Source organism: Colius striatus, chromosome 17 (genome assembly GCF_028858725.1).
Source record: "Colius striatus isolate bColStr4 chromosome 17, bColStr4.1.hap1, whole genome shotgun sequence".
Taxonomy (NCBI): domain Eukaryota; kingdom Metazoa; phylum Chordata; class Aves; order Coliiformes; family Coliidae; genus Colius; species Colius striatus.
The window spans coordinates 13,994,566-14,019,895 of record NC_084775.1 but is presented as its reverse complement, the minus strand read 5'-3'; the positions used below and the strand labels follow the sequence as shown (position 1 = coordinate 14,019,895).

The 25,330-nt window shown below is 50.1% G+C and overlaps 2 protein-coding genes across 8 annotated transcripts in view; one reads left to right on the top strand and one right to left on the bottom strand.

Moving 5' to 3' along the window:
* KDM2B (lysine demethylase 2B) overlaps positions 1 to 15,301 on the top strand; it is a 119,014-nt gene extending 103,713 nt beyond the window's left edge. For 3 of the 5 annotated variants that reach the window (XM_062009603.1, XM_062009608.1, XM_062009606.1), the window contains 10 exons: positions 2,190 to 2,333; positions 6,519 to 6,605; positions 7,144 to 7,404; positions 8,381 to 8,419; positions 10,004 to 10,677; positions 11,997 to 12,160; positions 12,587 to 12,748; positions 13,074 to 13,175; positions 13,501 to 13,719; positions 14,059 to 15,301. In XM_062009603.1, coding sequence (XP_061865587.1) covers positions 2,190 to 2,333; positions 6,519 to 6,605; positions 7,144 to 7,404; positions 8,381 to 8,419; positions 10,004 to 10,677; positions 11,997 to 12,160; positions 12,587 to 12,748; positions 13,074 to 13,175; positions 13,501 to 13,719; positions 14,059 to 14,240 — 2,034 coding nt within the window. In that variant the 3' untranslated portion in view covers positions 14,241 to 15,301. The remainder of the gene's footprint in view (positions 1 to 2,189; positions 2,334 to 6,518; positions 6,606 to 7,143; positions 7,405 to 8,380; positions 8,420 to 10,003; positions 10,678 to 11,996; positions 12,161 to 12,586; positions 12,749 to 13,073; positions 13,176 to 13,500; positions 13,720 to 14,058) is intronic. The other 2 variants (XM_062009604.1, XM_062009605.1) reach the window with 2 other exon arrangements.
* RNF34 (ring finger protein 34) lies at positions 14,888 to 24,407 on the bottom strand. 3 transcript variants are annotated; one of them, XM_062009609.1, is made up of 6 exons: positions 24,331 to 24,407; positions 20,751 to 20,969; positions 19,524 to 19,910; positions 18,874 to 18,930; positions 18,437 to 18,638; positions 14,888 to 17,165 (listed from the first exon to the last, which is right to left on the bottom strand). In XM_062009609.1, exons 1-6 carry the CDS (start codon positions 24,334 to 24,336, stop codon positions 16,978 to 16,980), a joined length of 1,059 nt encoding a protein of 352 aa, XP_061865593.1. In that variant the 5' UTR covers positions 24,337 to 24,407; the 3' UTR covers positions 14,888 to 16,977. The 3 variants fall into 3 exon arrangements, with proteins under 3 accessions (XP_061865593.1, XP_061865595.1, XP_061865594.1); XM_062009611.1 differs by having other exon boundaries at positions 17,073 to 17,526; XM_062009610.1 differs by having other exon boundaries at positions 17,073 to 17,477.
* Between the last annotated feature and the right edge of the window lie 923 nt (positions 24,408 to 25,330).

Below are 25,330 nucleotides of genomic sequence, written 5' to 3'. Positions count from 1 at the left end.
TAGTGGAGGGATTAAATTAGGGCTGCAGCCTGCTTTCTTGTCCTGACTGATGAAGGCAACTTCCATACTAAGCTGTTTCACTCTTGATAACACGGGCTGAACGTTTTGAAGATGAGCTGGGTTCTCTCCTGGCTGAATGTAGTCACCCTCTCATCCTCTCTCATCTAATAAAGAAGTGTTTTTCTTCTTGCTATCCACAGTTTTATTTTCAAAAGCTGTGGGTAGAGCCCAGGGCTTGGTAGGCAGTGTACTCTGATGCCTGGTCCCAGCCTTGCATGCATTCAGGAAGACATCTCAGCCCATCATGAGTCCCCACTGGTGTAAATAGCAGGAGGAGTGTTACAGACTTTGTTAGAGCAACAAGAGCTTAGAAAGTTGAACTGCTGCAACTTGTAAAGGTGCTTTACCTTTCTCTGAGCAATCCTGATGTCTTTACTCTTGCTATGTTCTCTAACAATTACAGTAGTGATGTATCATGGTACCTATCCAGCAGCTTCCAGACAAAAATGAAAAACCCAAAACACCGAAGCAAGGCTTCGTGGAAATCAGGATCCCCACAGTTCTGGGATTGTGCTTTCCTCTGGTTAATAACATTGACAATATTAACTAGACACAGACTTTCATTAAACTCAGAAGCCTTAAGAGAGCCTGTACTGCTGTTCAGAGAACAGGAAACTCCTCTGCATCACTAGTTCAATCAAGAAAGGAAACAAGAGTGCCTGGGACACTTTATGCTGCGTTGAATAGGTCTGAAGGGAGCGTGGGGTTCTGCTGGGAGGACAAGTTGTGACAGCATGGCTGCTTTTCCAGGCTGTCAGCAGGACAGAGCTTGTTGGGGCACAGATGAGATTCTCTAGACATCCTTGCTCACAGCAAGAAAAATTGTGCTGCTCCTGGTCTGTTTGTTCTTGTGTGTGGATATATTGTGTGGGAGATCAGACAAAAGAAGTGGACAGAGCTCTTACAGCTCAGGGCAGCTTGGCTTTGCTCTGGTTTACCTGCTGGTGGAATGGGATCCTGGGGATTTGTATTTTCTGCTTGGAGAAAGGGAGGGAATTAAACAGCATTTGCAAAATGCTTTTAAAATGGAGCGTGGGTAAGTTCTGGCATGAGAAAGCCGGGAAGTGTTGCTGTAGCTGATGTATCAGTGTGTGGGGCAGCACACTGTACTCTGATGGCTTACTCTAGCTGGCCTTTCCTCTGCCTGAAACTTGCTGAAGGATGGCTCCTGCATAGACTTTGGTGTGCAAGTATCCACATACATGTTTTTTCACTCCACCTACGAGAGATCCTTGCTGTGAAAAGTCACATCTCTGACTGCTTAATAGTTAAGGACTTGCAACCTAATCGATTGCATTTCACATCACAGCCAGGATCTTCCTTTTCTTTCTTGTAATGAGGCTTGTGCCTTATTGCTGCAAACTAGAAGTTTGTTCCTCGTTAGCAGTAAGGTGGCTTTTTAATTAGACTGGCATTCAGTGCTCTGACATGGGTGACATATGTGAGATGTTGCAGTTCCCTCTCTGCCTCAGGAAAAGATGGTGCACTTCTCGCTTGTGACACTTGCAGGAGAGGAATTCTCTTTCTGAAGTGACTGTGCAATGCTTTTTGCACTGCCCAGGTTGGGAGCAGGGCCCTAGATAATAGACTGTCAGTCAGGAAAGGTCTGTTCTTGGTTCTGTTGTGGGCTTGCTATTGAGACCTGGATCAAGTTCCATAACATCTGTCTGCCCTGCTTGTAAAATAGAGGAGCTGCCAAATTGCTTGTCAGATTGTGAAGCTTAATGGATGTGAATAGTGATGTTCTAGGTTGCTTTTTTTCCCCTCCCATTGTACACTAGGAAAGTGACTTGCATGCCAATGCCTGTTTCAGCTCACAGATCCAAGGGACCCACAGAAAGGTGTTTTCTTCCCTCCTTGGGATGTCCCATGATCTGTGTTGTTACAAGGAGGACACTTCCATTCTGTGAAACGTGGCCTGGGCTGCTTTGCCTGGGTACCCAGTCTCAACTGGTACCAGTTTTTCTTGCCTTTTTTGCTCTCCTGGGCTGGAGCCTTCAGGAGTTTGCACAATTAATCCCTATTTATCTCCTCTTTGAAGTGAAGATCCTTAAATGCACGTTGAGTTCTTCTGTTTCCCTACGTGTTCCATGTCCTGATCAAGACTTCTTTCTAATCTGTGTAAACAGCCCGTGTTGCCTCATACTGCTGTGTGTCTGGTGTGTGGAGAAGCTGGGAAAGAAGACACTGTGGAAGAGGAAGAGGGCAAGTTTAATCTCATGCTAATGGAATGCTCCATTTGTAATGAAATCATACACCCTGGATGCCTTAAGGTGAGTACAAAGATGCGATACGTGTCGGAAACAAAAACTGGTTTAGTTATCACCTCCATGTGAGAGCAGTGCCCTGAAGTTGGAAGGCTTTCACATTTTCATCTTTGGAACCTTAATTGAGCAAAGAGTTGGTGTGAGGAGCAGGGTGACAGCTGTGACACACGCAGCCCTGACTGGCAGGTGGGGATCCTTTGATGTAACAGCTTCCCCTGTAAGCAGAGACTCTGGTTTTGGACAGCCTCTGAAATGTGTGTGCAGGCAAATGTCTTGGGTGGGTTTTTGTTTTGTTTTTCCTTTCTCTCTTGTTTGCCTCTTGTTTAAGGAAGTGAGGAGATTGAGTTGGGATGGGGGAAGCTCAAGAGGACAGAGAAACCTGCATGTGATTGGGAGGAGTTAGTCACAATCCTGTGTCAGTAGCTCGTTCCTGTGTCCCACAAAGTACAAATGAGCAGTTTGCTCCATGTTTGTCCATGCACAGATGTGCCTTTCAGTGGCAGCTGGCTTCAAAGATGATATGAGCAAATGTTGCAGTAGGAAGACTGCAGCTCTAGAGAACAAACTGGGCAAGTTTGAGACTGCAGGAGTGCTCACCCTTGACTGACTTGAGTCCTGTGAACAATTGTATTCTTCGCTGGTAGCAAAAGTGTCATCTGGGACATACCTTTGTGTAGGAGCATGTGGAAGGCTCCTTTCTCCAGAGCCTGGTTGTTTCAGCTGATCAGCCATTTCCTGTAGCTGATGTATTCATGCTGAAAGTGATTGGTCAAAGAAAATGTATTCTGACACACCATGCCCCTAAAAGCAGCTTTTGGCCCTTCTGGGATCTCTGGGAGGAGAGGCATGTTCTTTATGCAGGCCTGGGGTGATGCTCTCCTGGCCTTTTCTTTTTCTTGTTGTACATATTATGGCACCAAGCTACATGTGTGTCATTTTATTAGAGCAGAAAGTAGGTAGCTGGCAAACCAGAGCTGTGGCTGTCTCCTTGCTCTGTGAAATTGATGCTTGCAGCTCCTGCCACAGATGGGCTCTGAAAGGGAGCTTTGCTTGCTTGGCTCCGCTTAAAACAAGGCTTCAGGTGCTAATGAAGCAAGGGAAGGAGCTGCTCAGTTTCAGAGGTACCTCAGTTTTGGCTTGTAACTGCTGCTTTGCTATTCCATTCCTCCCTGAAAGTGCCCTGTGCTCCCTCGTGTCTCCCTCTGCGGTGTCAGTGACACTTCATGGCTCAGTCCAGAGGACACAAGTGCTGTGTAGTGGCAGTTTGGGTATGGTTTCCTCTCCCCACACCACATTTGGGACTAGTTGCACAGGATGTGGGTCAAATCTGTGAAATCAAGCAAGTGCTGTGTTTTCTTCTATTTGTGTGTGATGTTGAGTGCTGCTTTGGTAAGCAGGAACACTGTTGCTTTGGGTGTTTCTGAGAGTTTAGCAGTGGTAGATTTGCAGTGTTCCTCAGGTTTTCATTTCCCAACACTTTGTCGAGCTGAAATGGTAAATTAACTGGTGCTGTTTGTTTACTGGGACAAAAGGGCACTGGTAGGATCTCAGAATCATCTTGGAAGGTGAGACTGTGCACAGGAGAACAGCAAAAAGAAAACTGCTTCTTCCTTGGATCCTTCCTTGCTCTTTATTCCCAGGTTCTGTGATTTTCTGCCAGACAAGAATCTGTTGCCATGTTTATGTGTTGTTGGAGACCTTGACATGGGCTTAAGCCCAGAGGATGGAGCCCTCATCCACACTGAGGATGCTGAGGGACATGGTTTAGTGATGGGCTTGGCAGTGTGAGGGGAGGGGTTGGATTCGGTGATCTTAAAGGTCTTTTCCAACGGAAATGATTGTGTGATTCTGTACACGTGTGTGGAAGGTTTCTGACATGCTGCTTTGCTTGAAAATAAGAGGCTCCTTGTGCTGAAGGATTTTAGACACAGTCCTGGTGAGTGTTTTGCAAGCACAGCGTTGTTTTCAGAGGGAGACAGTGAGATCTTTGCACCAATATTGATGGATTTTACTTGCTACATCTCACACTGCTGGCAGTGCAGGCTGGCACGTGTGAGGGAGTGTGGTGTCTGATGCTGCTTCCTTAAGCAGAGGGGTTCATTTTTCCCAGTAGGGGCCTGTTCTCTTACATCTTAGGTTGGCATAGAGATAATGATGGGAAGGGTGAATATTCAGGTGCCTTGTCACAACAGCAAGAATACAAAGACCTTTCCCAGCACGGCTGCTTGTGGCTTCAGCCCAGGTGTGTCTCGCTGCCTGTGTTGTTTCAGTCCTGGCACTGCCAGAATTCATGGCTCTTGCTCAGTGATGGCACATCAGTATCCTGGGGTCTCCATATTCCCTAACAAGACAACTTCACAGTTGCACAGTCTTGTGTTTAGTCTCTGTGAATTGCTGACCTTGTGCTGCACATACCTTTCTGAAGATGCCTCACGCTGCGACTCAGACACCCACCTGCTGTTTGTAGCAAACACTCAGAACTGGCTCCCACCCAGCCTGAAAGGCTTGGGACAGATTCAGTGGCAGGTTTGTGTGTGTCTAATTAGTTTGCTTACAGTTCCTCACATCTGTTCAGTTCCTTAAACTTCACAGAAAGGACAGGGCTGTAATGTTTTCCCTTCAGTAGCATTTGTTCTATATTCAGTGCGGGAAATAACTTGTTCCCAGCTTGGGCTTGGGCCAGGAATTGTTCCCCTGAGGCAGAGATGTATACAACAACTCCTGGAGTATCTTACACCTACCATGGGAAAGAAGGTTCAAAGGCTCACAGTTGTGATAAAACCAGTATTTAAATTCTGCCCACTTCATTTACTCATTTATTAACTCCAGAAGACTTGCTGAGACTGACATGTCATCACTCTTGCTAGATGGTGAAACTAGAATGGCTGCTGTCTGGCTCGGGGACTTGAGGAAGCAGTTGCCCTAAAGCCAAGGGCTTGCTCCTGCACAGCTGGGAGCTGGGAGGAGAGGAGGGAATGGTTCAGAAGCATGAAAAATCTGCAGATCTCTGCCCCTGACGGTTTCAGCAGCAACCTCCTGCTACTGTGCTCCTGATGCCAGTACCCAGCTCTTTGTCCCAACAGTAACATGTTTTTGTTGTCTACAACAGTAATAAATGGATCTTCTCTCTTTTTTTTCCCCCAAGGCTTTCTTCTGAACATATAGCTAAAGCATTAAATGTGAATATGCCACTGGTGAGCCTGTGTGTGTGGGGAAGGTGTTTCTAGCTTAGCTCCACTTTTCACCCTCGAGTTCCATTCACTGAAATGCCTCTTCAGAAACACCTATCTCCCATTTGGAAAGTACTGCTGGCTCTTATATGGAAATTGAGAAACCAGCAGCTTTTCAACTGCGTAGGGCAGGACTGTGCTGCTATTGTAGTGTAACAACACTGAGTTTGTGTCTTCTCTTTCAAAAGGCAAAATGTCAGAGTCTCTGCGAGGCAGGGAAGTAGTGAGCATTTCTCTTCCTTCCACTGGCTGGGTAGCTGTGGGTGTGAGAAACCTTAAAAATGCCTTCATGTGTCCAGTCTTCTGAATAAAAGTGCCTGTTCTCTAGCTGACTTGGCAACCATCATTTTTATTGGCACATGAGCTCGAGGGCTGGAGGCTTGGGGACTGCTAGTTCTGATCCATGGAGAAAAATACTCCCAAGGAACACTTGATTACAGTGCAGGGTGCTTTGCTTCTAAAAATGCCCAACACTATTAATGTATGTGAGAGTGTGTGTGTGGGAAAAATCCCTTCCTATTAAAAGATCAGGCTCAGCCTCACTTGGGAGGGGGACAGGATTGAGCTTTGCAAATCAGTGGTGGGAGAGGATGTTGGGAGATGGTGTCATTACGGTCCTGAGTTTTGGTTTGGGTTGTTGGGATGTTATTTCGCAAGAGCAGAATGTGCCCTTTGTTAGCTGGGATTGTCAGTGACCTCCATAAAAAGCCCACACCTGGACCCTGTTGTCACATACCAATTTGGCCAGCATCAGGAGGGTGATTGTGCAGGACCGAGGGCTGGCTCAGCACCAGCCGGATGGTGCAGCACCTGCATTGATCTGGGCCCTTTCCTGCAGCCACTGGGAGGGCAGCAGCTGATCAGAGACAGTGCTGAGCTGTACAAAATGTCTCTGAGTCGTGTGACCCGTTGAGCTTTGTGCAGCACGGTTGTGACTGGAGTTGTGCCTCTCTTTCCCCAGGTGAAGGAATCGGACGGTGTGGTTAACGATGAGCTGCCGAACTGCTGGGAGTGTCCAAAGTGCAACCACGCAGGGAAAACTGGAAAAGTGAGTTTAATGGGAATAAGAGTTGCTGGAATGAGATACAAAATCCCCAACATTCCCTCTGGCTTCTAGATCTAATTTTAACCAATACCAGCTTTTGATTTTGTGTTTAATTCAGTTGAGTTGAAGGAAATAAGCTGATGGCATTCTGCTCTTTCATAACTTGTGTGTTCTCGTTCCACATGCCAACACTCCACCCAGAACCTGGGCATTACTTAGGTTAGTTCTGTGCACTGCTGGGTGGTGATTTCCAAGAAGAAAACACTTTCTAAAAAACCAAATAAATGAGACCCCTGAGTCCAGAAGCAGTTGTGCAAACCCTGTTGGGATTAGTGAAACGTTATTTCTCTGCAAACCGAGACAGGCACTAGAAAAACAACTTTAGGAAGGTTGAAACTACCCTCAGTCCTTGCTGAATCATTTTGCTTTTACAAATGTGATCAGCCCCACCGATGCTGGAGTGTTGGAGGCAACTTTAAAGAGCTGAGAAAGGCGTAAGATATAAAGTTTGTTTGTGTTTTGTGTCTCTTTGGCCTACAAGCAAAAGCGCGGACCAGGATTCAAATACGCGTCAAATCTCCCGGGCTCGTTGCTGAAGGAGCAGAAAATGAACAGAGACAACAAGGAAGTAACAGATGCTGCCAAAAGGAAAGGGGATTGTGAAGAAACTCCCAGGAGGAAATCAGAGGAACATTCCAAAAAGACTCCAGTTGACTCAATACTGAGGAGAAAATCGGACGAGGTGCATCTGTGGAGGAAGAGGAAGTTTGAGAAGCCCCAGGAACCCACGATGAGAAAGCGGGTACGGCAGAACCCTGTCTCATGTGCTTGCGTGGGTTGGTTGGGGCTGATGTCTGTTGCCTTCTGGCTTGTAGCTCATCTTGAAATCCCAGCTTGTTCCAAAAGACACGGCGATGTTTTACCTCCCCTGCTGAAAGCCGCCAGGCTCCCGGGGCGCCGGCCTGAGCAGCGACGCCTGGGGTGGTGTTCGGGGGCTGTGACTGTTGTTTTGCTCAAAACACTGGGGAACCTGCTTTCCAGTTTTTACAAGGTGCTGGGAGTAGGAACAAGGTGAAAATGCCATTTTGGGTGGAAACCTTTTCATCTCTTTCCACTTGGTGGCGTGTGGCAGCGTGTTTTGTGGTGGATTCGGGGATGGGCAGGACTCCTAACCCAGCTCAAGACCTTCAGAAATGACACCTTCTGCAGCCTGCAGAGGGGAGGAGCTGCTCACAGCAGCAGTGTAGACAAGGTTTTTTCCACAAATTTAAGAGTCAGAGCTCTTGGGCCAGGCATGGACACTCTGAATTGTCATGTGAATTGCAAAAGATGGTACTGGGGATATACAGAAATGCTGGTTTAAGGAGGTAGAAGTAAGGAGCTAGATGGAGTGTTTCTCACGAGCAGGTGGCTGATGGCTTTAAACTCAGAACCAGTGGCTGGTTTGTACTGCACGAGCAGCTCACAAGGAGCAGCAGTCAGTCTGCCCTGGAAGGCTTGGCAGTGGGAATGCTACAGTAGAGTGTGTGTAGGGATTGGGGTTGCTTTGGTCGAGTGAGAGCACAAAATTCACGATACCAGCTTAAGCACATCTGCTTTCTGGCCATGCTTTCCTTTCCTCATCCCTTTGGACTCCCTGCAGTGTTCATGGATTGCTTGAATTGCTCCATGAGACCCCCCCCCCAGTGTCTGAGGAAGCCTTGTGGATCCTCAAACCTTCACCAGACAGCACAAGAAATGTCGTGTTTTGGGGTTTTTACTTTTCTTTCTTCCAACAGCTTAAACTTGGAAAAGAAGACAAACTCTTCAGGAAGAAGGTACTTGGCCTTTTTAATAGATGTGTTCTCAGTCCCTTTTAATCCCTTCTCCTCATGTGAGCTGAATGGTGAGCCAGTTTCTCTATCAGTCATGTCCGTGTGTCACTGCAGGCGTTTTTATTATCCCATTTACATCTTGAGAGCACAGAATACCTCCCTCATGGAAACCTTTACTCTCCAGGGTTATTTGGCTGCAGTGTCTGGTTTTCTGTGCTGCTGTCCCATATTAAAATACAGCAGCAGGCTGTGTTTTGATGACCCAAGGAATAAAACCCTGCTTCTCTACTGATGTTTCACTCTTCCTGTGTGGTCAAATCTTGTCCCACCACACAGCCCCTCAGCAGTCTGTCCCTGGAGTCCCCCCAGCACCCCAGGGAACCCAGGGTGACCCAGCACACAGGTTTTTCTTCCCTCTGGCAGGATAACAAAGTCTGGTACCTTTAAACCAAGCACTCATCAGTACCCCGAGTGAAGGATGCTGCAAGCTGCCAGTAGTCTGGTGATGTAATTAACCTCTCCCTTTGTACCATGTTAATTTAGAGGCAGGGTGATGGGTGTTCTGTGCTGTGTGCCCAGTCTGAAGCACAGGAGCACATCCACTGACTTGAGCCAGTTGTTTATTACAAAAGCATAAACCCTCCCATGTAGCAAGTGTGTCACAGCAGTTCACCTTTTCTTGCCAGACCAAATCTCTCTTCTTATTACAGCAGTTTCATTTTAACAGCTGGTGGCTTCTCTCTTGCTTTTAGTGATGAGATTAGACTTGAAGTCTTCCTTGGTCTGAGTTTGTATGTCTCTTACACCTCTTGTCTGGTGTGCATCAGAGAGATGTGATTACCATGAGCAAGCAAAGTGCAGTTTGCTGTTACGAGCAGTGAGCAGGGAGGGAAGCAGTGCCAGCTAACCCCTGTCAGCCTGCCTTGTGCTGGAGGTCTGGTCAGCACGAGGTCTCCTCAGGCTGGCGCTGTCAGACCTGTCTCTGCTCTGCATGCACTGAAGTGGGGGGAAGCTTGAGAAGAGGAGCAGTTCGGTAGGATGTGAAGGAGCAGGTACAGTGTAATTAAAGGCGGCTGTGAGTGGGTATCCAGCAGTAAGGGGCACAGCCACGGTGCCAGTTGGTGATCGTGGTTCAGGGTGTTCCAGGAGTTCACCTTCTGCCTGTTGGGCAGGAACTGAATGTCAGCTGCTGTTTAAAGTGGGTGCCCAGTGAACAGGTCCCAAGCCTGGTTTGTTGTGGCCTGCTGGGGAGGAAGCTGTGGGCAGCGTGCTGCTTGTCTCCTGTGTGTACATCATCCACTGTGTAACGAGTACGGCCCTTAAACCCGCAGGACTGTGCATGGTGAATAAACACATTTATCACTCCCTTGGAGTCCTGAGAGCTAAGAGCTGGGCTCCTCATCCATGATGGCACTTGAACTCGATACCTTTGGCCGGTGAATGTACCCTTGTGCTGAGCTGGGCGAGGCCTGGTGCTGGCAGGCAGCCTGACCCCTGGGCTGGGCTGCCTGTGCGGAGCATCAGCCTGTGAAGTGTCGTTGAGAACCCTCTCGCTCAAACAGTCGTCTCCTGTCTCTTCCTTCGCAGCGGCGATCGTGGAAGGCTCCGGATGACCGAACGGCCATGATCAAACCCCTGCGGCGCCTGAAGCAGGAGCCAGAGGATGAGCTGCCAGAAGCACCTCCCAGGTCCAAGGACAGCGACCAGTCACGGTCCAGCTCGCCCACTGCAGGTCCCAGCACGGAGGGCACCGAGCCCAGGGACAAGAAGAAGTTCAAGATGAGGAGGAAAAGGCGCCTTCCCAATAAGGAACTGAGCAAGGAGCTCAGCAAGGAGCTTAACCAGGAGATCCAAAAAACCGAGAACAGCCTTGCCAACGAGAACCACCAACCCATCAAATCTGAACCCGAGAGCGAGAACGAGGAGCCGAAACGTGCTTTGAACAACAGCGAGAGACTGCACAGGTTCAGCAAAGGGCTGAACGGGACTCCCCGGGAGCTGAGGCACCAGCTGCTGCCCAGCCTGCGGAGCACACCCCGGGGCATCGCCCGCCCGCCGCCTTCGCTCTCTCCTCCCAAATGCATCCAGATGGAGCGGCACGTGATCCGGCCGCCCCCCATCAGCCCCCCGCCGGACTCGCTGCCCCTGGATGACGGGGCGGCCCACGTGATGCAGAGGGAAGTCTGGATGGCTGTCTTTAGCTACCTCAGTCATAGAGACTTGTGCATCTGTATGAGAGTTTGCAAGACCTGGAACAGATGGTAAGGAGCGGGGGAGTCCGAGCTGGGGCTGACGGTCGCGGGGTGGGCTCCAGGGTTGGCAGAGGCTCCTACAAGAGGTGCGCAGGTTGTCGCTGAAGCCCAAGGAGAAGGGGTGACCAGTAGTGTCAGGACAGCTTAGCACATCTTCTGATGCTTTCTCAAACAGAAACAGCCCTTCCCTGCGTTTGTGATGGGAACTGTGTGTGTGTGAGGCTCAGCGTCACCCTGTGGGCGGCTGCTCTGCCGTTACACACCACAATGTTCCTGCCTGCCGGAACGGACAGTGTAGGTCACGCTAAGTCTTGGTGTCATTCTGCCCCAGGACTCGCTGCAGTTGTTTGTTCAGTTCAGCTATTAAATATCCATTGAGATAAAAGGAAGATCTCCCAGTGCCCTCGGTGTTCTCAGAAGGTCTATGCCGATTGTTTCTCTGCAGAGGGTACGTGGAGCACGACCCCGATCGCTGTGTCTGTGCCAGCAGAGCTGAGGGAGGAATCCCTCCGTAACTCTGTGTGCTCACGCTGTGTCTGTCCAGTGCTCGGGGTTCCAGTGTGAACACTGGCACAGTCGGTGGCTGTAGAGCAGCAGGAAGTGTCAGTGGACAGATGGACACGTTTCAGTGAAGTGTCACTGTCTGGCATTGGGTTCCGCTGCAATGTGCTCACAGACGGGCAAACTGGGACGGGTGTTCGGTGGCAGGAAGGTTGAGAGGTTGATGATGTCTCTGGAGTGTCTCCTCCGTGGGCTGCTTGGTGTCACAGAAGGCTGGTAAATGCCTTTCCCACTGAGTGCAGTGTTTTCTAACATTGCATTTCTTCAGGGTTTCTTGTTGCCCTCAGAGAGCTATACAGACAGTGCAAAAAAACCTGCATAAACCACATGGGCAGGAGCAACAGATACAGATCCTCCCTCTCCTGAGCTTTACAGCATTCACTGGTCTTAAGGAAAGCGCAGGGGAGATGGGGACAGCAACGTTTAACACCAGTCTGTGTGCACAGAAGGTGAGCAAGGAGGTGTGGCTTGGCTGCAGGCTAGAAAATGGGATTTTAGTGAGTACTGTGATGACTTCACACGGGATCCAGAGCTGTTGACAGTGGTAATTCTGTGGAAGTAATTCCAGGCTTTACTGCATTACGTATTTGATGAGGAACTCCAGACCTCCGTGACCTCGTGTGATGAGAGTTGCTCCGCTGTATTTTCACTATTTCCAGTTAAATGCTGTAGTTTTCCTTCCTCTTTAATGACACTGTTTAAAGTCTTTCAGGAAAGCAACCAAGTGCCGAATTAAGCGCCGTTGGCTTTTTGTTCTTTTTGGTTAGGTGCTGTGACAAAAGATTATGGACCAAAATAGATTTAAACCATTGTAAATCCATCACTCCACTTATGCTCAGCGGCATTATTAGGAGACAGCCTGTAACCCTTGATCTCAGCTGGACAAATATATCCAAAAAGCAGCTGAGTTGGCTTATCAACAGACTGCCAGGTAAGCGGTGGGGTTTTGGCAGCTTCACTGAATTTAGCACACCACTTTGTATCTAAGCTGCAGTGTCTGTGGGGATCTGAGTCCTCCAGGAGGGCAGTTAAGGTGGGTAGGAATAGCATCAGGAAGTTAGAACAGGCTCCAAAGCAGTGACTGTGACTACTGGATGTTCTGGGTAAACTAATTAGAGGCAGGTCTTTGTCACGTTGCTGTGGGAAGTGCCTGTGATGAGTGGAGGGGAGAGTCTGCTGTTACCCCACAGTGATGAAGCTCCAGAGGGTGGGAGAGCTGAGCAGGGGGAGACTCCTGGGGGATGGAGTGGGAAGGGGTCAGAGCAGCACTTGGCTTTGCCCAACCTCTGTGTGGTGGCTGAGATCAGCACAGGTGCCTCTGGGTGGGCCAGTGCTCCAACTTCTTCTGTATCTGCAGGTCTTCGAGACCTGCTGTTATCAGGGTGCTCGTGGATAGCGGTGTCGGCACTTTGTAGTTCCAGTTGTCCTTTACTCCGAACCCTGGACGTGCAGTGGGCAGAAGGACTGAAAGACGCACAAATGAGAGACCTCTTGTCACCACCCACGGACAACCGGCCAGGTAACAGGCGGCAGCCCTGTCCCAGCCCTGCTGCGGCTGTTCTGCTGGTAGGGCCTTGGGGAGGAAAAGGGGGCAGAAACCACCCCCAGCAGCGGGTCTGGGCCGCGCCACTGCACGAGGTGTTCGAGGGCAGGGACTTTGCTTCGGCAGGGGGGTTGGACTGGGTGATCTCTAAGGGTCTCTTCCAACCCCCACCGGTCTGTGGTTCTGTGACTTGCAACACCTCCTCGCTGGAAGCCACTGGGTAACGAGTGATGTTCTCTGGCTGCTGAACAGTCGTCTGAGCCCACTGTGCTGGTTTTCTGTCTGACTTTCTTCTCTTCAGGCTGCAACGGGTGTACTTTAGAGAGTATGGAAACACTTTCTTCCAGTTCAGGGAAGGAGCAGTTGTGTGGGTCATGCCACATTCGCCCGGATATCAGCTCAGGTGAAATTTTGAGCAAATCAGATCTGCTTTCTGGCATGCTCTGCACAGCTACTGCTTGTTCCCGACTCGTAATTCCGCTGGGCCCCTGCAGTTACTTTCATCCCTTTTTGTTTTGAGATCAGGAGGTGGCTTTAGTCCACGTGCCTGTTCCAAAAATAGCCAAGTGTTCCTGCCGATGTCCCCTCCAAAGCTCCAGACAGGCAAAAGCGTCTGAAGTGGACGTAGGGCGGCGGTGTCGTGTGTCACGGTGCATTTCATACAGACCCGCAGCTGTTGGGGAGGAGGGGTGAGGCGCGTGGGACTGACCCTGCGCCTCCCTCCCCAGGTCAGATCGACAACCGGAGCAAGCTGCGGAACATCGTGGAGCTGCGCCTGGCCGGCCTCGACATCACGGACGCTTCCCTGCGGCTGATCATCAGGCACATGCCCCTGCTCTCCAAACTCAATCTCAGTTACTGTAACCACGTCACAGATCAGTCCATTAACCTGCTGACCGCCGTCGGGACCACCACGCGGGATTCCTTAACGGAAATTAATCTATCAGGTGAGCGGCAGGGGGAGGGGGGAGGCGGGGAAATGCCTCGGCAGGAGCCGGTTCACCCGGTGCTCCCCCGCCCCGGCTCCGCTCCAGCCCTCGGGATGGCAGCAGAGCCGCGGGAAGCGTTTCCCCAGCCGCGAGCCTCAGCTGCCTCGCAGCTGCCCTCCACGGGGGCTTCTCCAGCGCTGCTGCAGCTCCACACGTTTGCTCCCAAGCTTTGCTTTGTCTCGCTTACACCAGAGGCTCGGGGGGGTGGGCGGGTTGGGTGGTGGGGCCGATGGGAGGAGCAAGGAGGAGCCACCGCAGCTGGGATGAAACAAACCCGTGTTGTTGTCTCCCTGGCAGACTGCAATAAGGTGACTGACCAGTGCCTGTCTTACTTCAAACGCTGCGGAAACATCTGCCAGATCGACCTGAGGTACTGCAAGCAAGTGACAAAAGAAGGCTGCGAGCAGTTCATTGCAGAGATGTCCGTAAGTGTTCAGTTTGGGCAAGTGGAAGAAAAACTCCTGCAAAAACTGAGTTAGTGAAAGGACCTGTGTAAATACCGGGGCGGGGGGAGGGGCTAAGAACATGTAGGGATTTTATTTTCAACGGGGAACTTGGACTCTTGGAAAATCCTGCGAGTGAATTTTATGACTCTTGTTGAGGAAAACCAACGCGAAACTACCCACGCTACGAATTCCAACCTGTGCCACCGGCTCAGTCCACCTGGGGTGTCCTGCACTGGCTCTTATGCAAAGCCATGAGGCGACTGTTACTGGTGAGAGTTGTTCACACCCGGAAGACGACTGATCTCCCAAGAAATACTGTTATTTAAAGTACCACAGCATGTGCTTGGTAGTGTAAATTTGATTTCTGCTTTTTCATTTCTTAAACAACGACGACTACGAGGAAGTTGGTGTCATTGAAGTGGACCACGCACTGCATTTCTGCCTTCTGAACACGTTTTGTTTTGTTACATCTTAACATTATGCAGAACTATTTTTGTACAAAAATTGTTTAAAGATTATTTATGCAATGTTTGAATGCATTACCAGTGTTTCGGTTTCGATTGCCAATTTTTATCTTTACTTATGGTAGGCGAGAACTTAACCTATACTTCGTAGACAGTATCTATCTACAAATGTGCCCAGGTCAGGAAACAAAAAGTAGGTTCATACTTTCAACTTCAAGCATGTTTTAATGGAAGTTTATATCCTGCTTTGTATACTTCAGAAGTGACATAAGCATGTTGTGGAAATAAGGTGTAAATTATAGTTGAAGTAAAACACTTTGCCAAGTTTTATCTGTATAGAAATCACCTTTTTTCTCAAAGTTTTAAAGAAAAGAATTCCAATTCCAGCTTTTGCACATAGGAGGGTTTCACTCTGTAGCATGAGCTCTTGTACTCAATATGAAATTTAATTTATACAGTGAGTCCAGCCGTAGAATAAATGGTCAACCGTAGTCTCTCTTTCTTTGAAGTGTGAGTTGAGTTCTCATTTGAGGTTTAGAACATGGTTATTTCCTGAGTGTAAGATTCTGCATCCATAAGTGCCATTGTTGTACGGTGTTGTTTTCGTAGACCTTCCTGATGCAGTTTTACCTTTGTTGAATTTGTATAAACAATTGTACAAAAACAGGCGCTGGCTCTGTGGGTTCTGTTCCTGGGGGGTGGGAGCTGGGGTTGGGGGGTGACTGTGGCACCTTGGCCTCTGCTGCTTCATTTTTATTGTGGAGGTGGGAAAGGAAATCCCCCATCTTACAGTCTCCTCCAGTGGGAACGTGCCCTGAGGAGGCTCCAGGGCCACACCTCAAAAAGAATGTTAAAGCTTGAGCTGAGGAACCAGCAGCCAGTTAAGAAAAGAGACAGAGGCTGAGGGAGCCCATCACAAATCTTTATTAAGCTTGTGTGGCTGAGGATCAGCGTGGCAATAACAGGGGGTGGGTTGGGCCAGTGCTGCACCCACTGAGCTGAGACTCCAGGAATTACCATTTAAAAAATCACTTCTAAAAAATCAAGCCAGGAGGAGCTTTGCTCCCTTTTGAGACACAACCAGCAGGGTCAAAGCTGTGGATTTTATTTGGAGGAGCCACTTTTCTCTTTTCCAAGCCAGCTTAATTTTTTTCCTGTAAAGGATGAGAGCATGTGTGACAGCAGCAGAGGTAAGAGTCCTGGGGTACTTCAGTCCTGGCACAACCTGTCACTTTGCCAGCTCGTAGGAAACTCAAAGCAGAGGCTGTAGCTTCAACTGTGCTTCAAGGAAATCCAACCAGGACAGAGCAGGTCTCACCTCCTTTTTGTAACACTTGGCCAGAGGCAGCCTGGCCCCAGCCCAGGGCCTGTTTTTGCCCCCCAACCCCAGGTTGACAGCCCCAGGTGCCCTCCATGGACCATTCATCTCTTTAAGGATTAATTAAAGGTCCATGAAGAGGACCCTGGCCTCAGGGCTGAGCACAGGGTGGGGTAATAGGGACTTGGCCTGGGTGAAAAGTCTGTGACAAGTTTTCAGCAAATGCTGTTTCCTTTAGCCCTGTCCCACCCCAGGTTAGCAGCAGGTTGTGTCCTGACTCACAGCAACACCTCACAGCTGTAGTTACCAGAGGCAGGATCGAGGGGGTCAAGGACCACAGGGCCCCTTGTTACAAAAATATTTTATTCCTAAACAAAAAACCACATAATAATTGGTACTGGGGCAGCACAGGGCAGCAGCCTGCCCCAGAGCTGAGCCCCAGGAAGGGATGGAGCATTCTGTGCTGTGACAGAAGGGCCCAGGCAGCACAGGTGTGGTGACTGACATTCAGAACCAAGCACTTGGCATACAACAGGTTGCTTAAGGGCTTCGGGGTGGGCACAGTTAATGGCAGTGCTTCCTACTGTGCTGATACTGTTCACACTGCAGCTGGGACAGTGTCAAACAGTTACATTCTATGATCACAGAAAAGCTGAATATTCCACAGATATACTTGTTGCTTCTAATGCACTAGAGACAAGGTAACGCACTAAGGGCAGAGCTGGCTGCCTCTGCCCAGGGCCAGGAGAGCTGATGTCCTTCAGAGGGAGCAGGAGCTGCTGTAAACCCTTTGACTCAGTTTGTGGGGTGACCAGGGAAGTCCAGCAGCGCCGTGGCCGGCGCCAGGGCAGCAGCTGCCCCAGCACACGCTGCATTATGCCCTAGGAAAGCCTTTCCCAGCCTTCTCCATCCTGCCGTGGTTACTGAGAGCTGTGAGGAGCTGACAGCCACCCACAGAGCAACTCCAGAGTCCTCCCCAGGCCTGGGCTCAGGACTTGAAGACGTGCACGGCCCTGACAACGTACTGGCGGCAGATGGGGCACTCGCTCATCCTCTTGCCACACTTGGTGCAGGTGACCATGTGGCCACACTCCAGCAGGACACAGTCAATGACGGCGTCCATGCAGATGCGACACAGGTTGTCGTCGTTGTCGTTCAGCTGCATCTTCTCCCCCTCTGAAAGGCAACACAGAGGGAGGTCACCCATTCAGGCCCTGGCACAGCACTTACCTTCAGATGGCTAATGTTGCAGGCAGTAGTGCTGCTCCCTCATCACAGCCAAGAATGGATCTCTGTTCCTTCAACAACAGCAAGGGAACGAGAACTACACCATCCCTCGGTGAACAGCCAATCCTTGGCATCATTCTTTTAACCCAGAGACCAATTTCAGCTCAGAAGATGATGATGTGAAATAAGGTGCTGGATTAAAACTCGGAGACTGCTGGTTTTCTGCCTCTGAGCTCCCTTCCTGTGGCAGAACCCTCTCCTCTGCCGATGAAACAGAAAGGCAGATGAAGCAGCAGAAGCCAGAAGTGGCCTGTAAAGGTGGCAGAACTGAACAAAACCTGCAGGTTTCATTACTAACAGCTCACAACTCCCTTCACTCCATCAGACCATGTTGAAAAAAAGCCAAACAAACCCAAGAATGCTGAGGTCAAAGCTTGGTTTCAGACAGGTTTCAGTTCCAGTTCATGACCAAACCAAGGCTCTCACTTATGTCTCATTTTGACACTCACTAACCAGCTCCCCACCACCACTTGCTGATTCTTTCACCCTCATTCCCAGGGTCCCTGCAGTGTGTGCTGGCACAATCTGGCTCTGTAGTGGCCCAGCCTCTCCCCAGTCCCTGTTGCCAGGAAGGACAAGCCAGGTGTCCATTATTCAAGCTGGTAACGACATCAAACAGCTCCTCAGCTGATACCTTGGTGAACAGGAGTTGGGCAGTGGCTGTGTCACAGTGGAGGAGAATGCTCAGCACTGAGCTGTTGCCACACAGCCACCTGAAAACATGGACCCAGACCAAACCCCTTGGCCTTGGACTCCTGCCACTGGAGCCTTTAATTCTGTAGGGCAGTGAAAGACCCGAGTGGCTTTGGCCTGTTGCCAGCTGCTGAGCAGCTCTCACTAATGCTTTGCAAAACCTAAGAAAGGACACAGAGGTGCCAAGTTTCGTGTTCACTGAGGAACTGGCTCTTAGTTCTGCATTTTACCTTCAGAGTGACAGCAACTGTCTGAGCTTTGGAAAAGAAGAGTCAGTAGAAGCCTGGAAAGCCTTGTTTGATCACCAGAACCCAGGTTCAGCTACACTAGATGCACCTTGAATCATTACAGCCCACTTGCCAGCTGTTCCAGCTGAGCAGACAGAGTTAGATACCACGTCTTTCTGTTGGCAGCTGGCAGAAAGCAGGAAGTAAGCAGTCTTAAGAAAGAATTAAAGATAAACTTACGTGTCTTGAGGTTCTCCTCACTCTCTCGGTATAGTCTGCTCACTTTTTCCACAAGTTCCCATTTTTCACAGCATCCTGAGTAGTTGACAAAATTACAGGCAAGTATTTCCTTCAGCTGCCGCACGCTCAACCCTTCAATGTCTTCCAGACTTGAGATATCAGACAAGGATGCCCTCACTCGCTTTCTGGACAATCCAGGGGTCTGAAACAGGGCAAATGTTTGTTTTTAAGCATCCCAGTAAGTTCAGAGTCCCAGATCTGCTGCTACCTGAAGCTGCAGCAGCTCAGCTGAAGCTTTACTCTTGCTAGAGCAAGAACATGCAGCTCCGCACCGCGAGCCACTGCGAGCCTGGCAGGGACTGGAGCGTGGTGCTGAACCCTGACAGAGATCTAAACACTCACACGGTGTCACATGCCACAGGTTTATTGTTTCTCACCTGCTCTTCGGCACTTTCTTCTTCTTCATTATTTATAGAAGATGTTTCCATTTGGCCCTGTGTACAAAATAAAACTGATGAGGATAAAACCAGATCATCCCTCATGAACCATCTTCCTTTGCACCAACCCGATGACAATGGCATTCTGAAGTTTTAATTGCTCCTAATTGTATCTATTTAAGTCACCTCTACCATCTGAATTAGTCATCTGGCCTAGTCATCTTCTGGTTTCAGGGAAGAGGTACAAAAGGCATTTTATTTTAAAGAGGTGCCTATTAAAGAAGAACATCTGTGTGAGGAGGAAAGGCTGCAGGACCTGGGGCTGCTCAGCCTGGAGTCTCATTAACACTTACAGGTATTTAAAAGGTGTTTGTCAAGAGGATGGGGCAGCACTTCTGTTGTCTCACCTGAGAGGACAAGAGGCAATGGACATAAGCTGGAACACAAACAGTTCCACTTAAACACAAGGAGAAACTCCTTTGGTGCTGAGGTGAGGGAGCCCTGGCCCAGGCTGCCCAGGGAGGGCGTGGAGGCTCCTGATCGGGGGAAACGTGCTTTAGCAGGGGCTGGAGCAGCTCTGCAGGGCCCTTCCCACCCCCACCATTCTACGCCAAGCTCTGCCCTACCCTGAGGCAGATGTTCACCCGTACCCGTAGGGGCGCTGCGCTGCCTGCGCTGCCGCGTCTGTTGCCGAGCTCTCCCTGGGACGACACCGACACCGACATAGAAAAGGGATGGGTAAAAAACCCCGAAGTCTGTGACCGTGACGAATGCAAACTCCCAGTGTCCATCTCCTCTGCCCCTAATCCGTGGTGGCACAGCACCAGATCCACCAAATCTTCTTTCTCCCTGCAGGTGTCTGTCGGAATGTTCCTGAGGAGCAGGTACTGACGCAGATCCTTTACCTTCAGCCTCATTAACTGAGGTCGCTGAAAGGCCGTTTCTTGCAGCAAGTGACAAGTGGAACATCTTCTGAGATTCTCTTGTAAGACCGAGCAAACTGAGCAAAAATCCTTCTTGCAGTCACAACACACATGCTGAGGAGAAAGAGAAAATAACCTTTCAGCTCTGTGTCCCAGAAAACAGATCTCAGCCCTGTTCTTCCCTTCCTTGGGCTGCACAATTCACCATTAGTCTTTCTTAGCAGACTTTTATTCTTAGTGTACATTTGAATATACTCAGTGTCCCTGCTCTTTTGACAGGTGTGAACAACAATATAGTCCCCAAACTTTAAATACAATACTTCTTCCACCATTAACTGAAAGAATTCAAAGGAAGCCTTCATAGTGATTTACCTAGGTGGTAAATGGCCTGACAGAATAACAATGCTGGACAGTCATGATCCACAGAACCAGTACTGCCCATCTCAATTTCATTTATCTGCATTAACCCACTAACCTGCCTCCAAATGAAGGGTGCAATGGCATTTAACAGAACTAAACCTGGCTAGGAAGCAAACAGAATCACACCAGTATTCCCAGAAAGAAGCTGTGACACCATCTTGCCAGTTTCTGACTGTTCCATCACTGGCTTTTGTTCATTCCAGTACCCAACCGCTATGTCTGGCACCATCTTCAAGATCAGGCTTGTTTTAACGGTCAAGATTCTGACCCTAAAACACATACCTTAGGAATTCAGATCTACTAATTTTTAGGTCAGACTAGATCCAATGTGTCACTGATTACTGAATGTCAGACCTCTTAACTCCTAATCCTGTCTGACACTAATTCCTGTGACCTCTGAAGAAGGCACTTCCTCCCTCCCTGGCTACCTGCCCGGCTTCCCTTGTCTGAGGGGACAACACACACACATCTCCCACTGTGCCTACAGCTTGGTTCATAGCAGTAAGATCACTACAGAACAGGGAGTATACTCACTTTTTTCCTAAAAACAGAAAAGGAGATTCCACAGGCTTTGCAGACGACGTTGGTGCCCGTGGCAGAGGGGGAGGAGTAGGCCGAGAAGTCCGTGTTTGGCGCGAACCTGAAGGGGCCGGCGCCTGCCCCGAAGCCGGCCTGCTGGCCACGCACAGCTCCAGTGCCCATCACTTCATTCAGCAAGCCACAGCAGGAAGCCCACATGGAAGTAGCTCCCGCCTGAAAACGTTCACAGAGCACAAAAGAGAATATCAGAAAGCCCACATCAGATGGGGCTTGTTACTGTGAGCTACTTGGCTCCATCTGTCACCATCCCCAAAGCACGTGGCGTGGATCCCCAGAGCGCCAGGAGCTGAGCACAGCAGTGTCAGACAGGGCCCCAGAACCTCCCCTGCCCAGCTGCAAACCCGAGCAGCAAGATTTGCTTCCAAGCTTTCACAGCTCCTTCTGTCACAGAGCTCCACACAAAAAGGAGTCTGAGGAGGTAACGCAGTAGTGGAACAAAGACAGAAGCGAGTAACAGCCAGTCTTAGGAGGGGGCAAAACCTGACAGGCAGCAACACAACAATTGATCATCATTACAGCACAGCTGTGCCCTGCAGCATCTTCTTCAGAACTCATGCAGCTCTTGTTTGGCTCACAAGGAAACTTGCTCTAAAAAACACCATTTCTGGATCTTCAAAATTCCAAGTAATAAACCAGTTTCCATTAGAAACTAGTTATGGTCTAGTTTTTCTGAGAGAGAAAGTTTGTCAAGGCTCCCTGTTGTCTTACACAATGTCTAACTTTAAATAACTCTAAATACACTCACTCTGCACTGACTGGGTTCCAGGTTTGAGTCACAGAACTTAATCTTGAAATGCTACCAAAAATGCCAAATCCATAAATAAATTGCTACTTATTACCCTTGAAAGCCTTTAGTGCTAAAGTCCCCATCAGAAGTGCAAGTTCTACAGAGTTGGAGTTTGGACCCAAGTTGTTCAGGTCACATGTTTAATCACTGTCATGTGCCTCACTGAAAGAAACCTCAGGGGTTCCTTTCAGAATGCAGCCAAGCTAGAGCTGTTCTGGTTTTCATTCCAGAGCATGACAACATGAAATCATTACTTTTGAGACTGGTAGTTCTTGCTGTAAAACCTAATCCAACCAGAACATGCACTGCAGCTCAGTAATGCTGGTGCTTTCATTCCTGCAGTAACTGGACTAATTTCTACATCACACTTCACATTTGCTCTGAAACAAACGTCGTCCTGTTACATTTGTGGCAGCTTAATAACTGGGGCCAGGCCAGAACATCACCTTTCTGAGCATGAAAGGTAAAAGTCGCCACTCTGGTTTAGAAAGATGATGGGAGAAACAATGCCATAGGAGCAGACAAGTTCTACACCACCCCCTTCATGTAAGGGCCTGAAGTATGGGACATGAAAAGCACCTCCCAGCCCCCCCCGCCAAACTCAGTACTTGGCTTGTTCTGTGGTAAGCTGACACAGAGTGTTGCAATACAGGGAAACACTGAACACTGACATCCCACTGCCAAGCTGTGCAACACTTTACACTGTAACAGCAGTAACAGCAAATAGACATGCAACAAATTAAACCCAATAGGCTCATTTTAGAGGTATTTCAAGAGCAAAACTTATCCATGGCATCAGACAACACCTCCAAGGGACAGGCACCCTCCCCATGTGAGAAAACCTTCCTCAGTTGCGTTCCAACAGTGTGCAAAGGGATCAGCTCCAGCAGCCCAGGCACCCACTGAACACACAGCTGCTCAGAGCACCTGCACACTCCCCTCACAACCATCAAACCACCACCAAACCAGGACTTTCTACTTTTCAGTAATAGAGAGGGGAAACTAAGCTTGTTAATTTTCCTATACAAACCAAGCTATGCATGACTACCCCAGTCTATTAGATAAGAGCAATTCCCTTTCCAGAAATACACTCTGAAAATCAATGACTTTATCCCCGAGAGCTCTGAGTTTTACAGCTTGGAACTTCTGAAAAGTACTTCTTCTCACCTTAAGGGAAAGCTCTCAGTTGCAGAAACGTTAAAACTTGAATTCCCCACTTAAAAACTGATGGGCCAGCTTTACATTTAAAGTATTTAAAACCAGCCACATACAAATGACAGAAAGATAAACCAATGAACCAAGAGGGTCTGTCAGAATTCAACTTACTTCATTATATGACAATGCTTTTTCAGGGGGTCACTGCAGCAGTGGGACACACGACTAAAAGGACATGAGGCAGCTGCTACCACAAGCTTTGCACAAGAGTTCAACACCTGCTTCTTCCACTTCATTCATCCAAGAGTCTGTAACAACCACTCAGACATTGGTGTCAATACTAAACACATACAGACCTGGGAAATTGTTTTGTTAGCCATTTGATATACATGAATGCTGTTGGTGTCAAACAGAAAATCTCCTTACACCTACTGGCAAGCATTCTGTCATTGTAAGGTGAAAGGCAGGGCAACATGGGCAGCATTCTTTTCCTCCTTAAGCTAAGTCGGCTGCAGGTTCATTATGCACTAGTATCATTAACTGATAATTGAATTACAGTGTCTAGACTCTTCATATTACCCCATGAAAGAAATGAGACCGTGCTGAAAAGCACCAGCCCAGGTCACAATGAGATGCACCAAACAAAACCCACACTCCCTCGAGAATTAGTTACAATTTTGCCAACTTCTGCATCAAAAGCCTTTCCAACAACATCAGCCACGGATTCCATGTTCTGGTCCCAAAAGCTGCCACCAGCTCTCCTCTCTCATCATACCCATAACACTGCATTTGAACTTCTCTGCTCATGTTTTTGGCTTTAGGGGTGTTTAGTAACCCGAGATGCGAATTTCACCTCAGAAAGACACCTGCCCCAAGAAGCTGGAGGCCGTATGCTGCCCCTCGCACGGCTGTGGTGCTGTCAACGCCGGCAGATCGACAGCACAACTGCAGAAAGGGTTTTGCTCCTTTTAGCTGAAACTTCGTCCTTACACCCAGCCCGAGATCAAGCAAAGCTTTCTCGGAGATCAAGGAACCCGCCGAACTGAGAGATCTCCGGTCACCACAACCCTCAGCCCAGCACACGGGCCGCGGAGAAGTGCCTTTGGGGAGCAGGACCCCCAGAGCCCCCGCTCCCGCACACTGGGGGCTGGGCTCACACCCGCCGCCCCCCCGGGCCCAACCCCCCCCACACCGCCCCAGGCCCGGCTCAGGCCGTTCGGAGCCGGTCCCTCAGCCGCCGGCGATCGGCCGCGGGCAGCGTGCGGGGCCGGGGGCCTCAGGCCGCGAACCAGGCCCTACCCGGCTGCTGAGTCAGGGGAGGGAGGGCGCCGGGGCTCCTCGGCAAGACAGCGCTGCTCAGTAACAGCGCAGGCCCGGGGAGGCGATCGCGGCCGGGCCGAGCAGCCTGAGGCGAGGAGGGAGGGGGCGGCCCCGCCCGGCCCGGCCCAGCCCAGCCCAGTCCAGCCCAGCCCACTGGGGTCCCGGGCCCGTCACGCGCCGCCTCGCCCCCCTCCTCCCTCCCCCGAGCCGCGGGGAAAGGCGCTTCCCCGGCGGAACGAGCCCGGCCGTCACCTTCATGGCCGCTCCGGCCCCGCCGCCCCGTCAGCCGCGGCCGCCGCGCGCCGCCTCACGCAGGGCGGGCCTTCCCGCCCGCCGCGCCGCACGCCATTGGCCGCGCCGCCGCCGGCAGCCAGCGCCCGGAGCCAATGGGAGCGGAGGACGGGGCGCGCGCGGTGACGTCACGGCGCGGGGCGGGGCTGCGCCGCGGCTGCGGGCGGGACGCGCCGTGCCCCGGGGGGCCGGGCCCGAGGCCTGTGAGGGAGGGGCTCAGGCGCCCAAAGGCCGCTGTTCGGGCACCTCTGCGTGTGCCAGCGGCCGCTTGTCACAAACGTCACCGAAAGCCTCGGCGCTGTACGTGAAGTGTCGTGGAATCAATGAGTGGGGGCGGGAAGGGCCCTGCAGAGCTGCTCCAGCCCAGCCCCTGCTCCAGCAGCTTCCCCTGGCTCAGGGGGCACAGGAATGTGTCCAGGTGGGGTTGGGAACCTCCTGAGCAGGAGCCTCCACACCGTCCCTGGGCAGCCTGGGCCAGGGCTCCCTCCCCTCAGCACCAAAGCTCTTTCTCCTTGTGCTTAAGTAGATCTGTTTGTGTTCCAGCTTGGTCACAGTGCTGATTATTCTACCAAGCCCCTGGGTGATAACCTTTAAGTACTGGAAGGTTTATTATTCCAACAACCCAGCTTCAGCTGCCTTGTAGAGCCCGTTATTTCCTCTGTGCAAAATGTGAATGGGCAACATCAACAGCAAAAAAACATAGCCATGGGTTATGAGAGCTGAAAGCTTTTCACCAGAAGGTTGCATTAATAAACCCCAACACCACAGACCCAAGCAAGGAAAGCTTTGTATGAGAGCACACGGGGCCAAGAGCAAAGGAGGCCAAAAAGAGGGGACAAAAGTGGCTGAAAAGAAATGTTGCCCACAATCAAATTTACTTGTGCAAAAGGTGTCATGCAACGTTTAATAGCTTCTGCACGCCAGAGCTGTTTTTGGAACGAGTCAGATACAAGAACTGAGT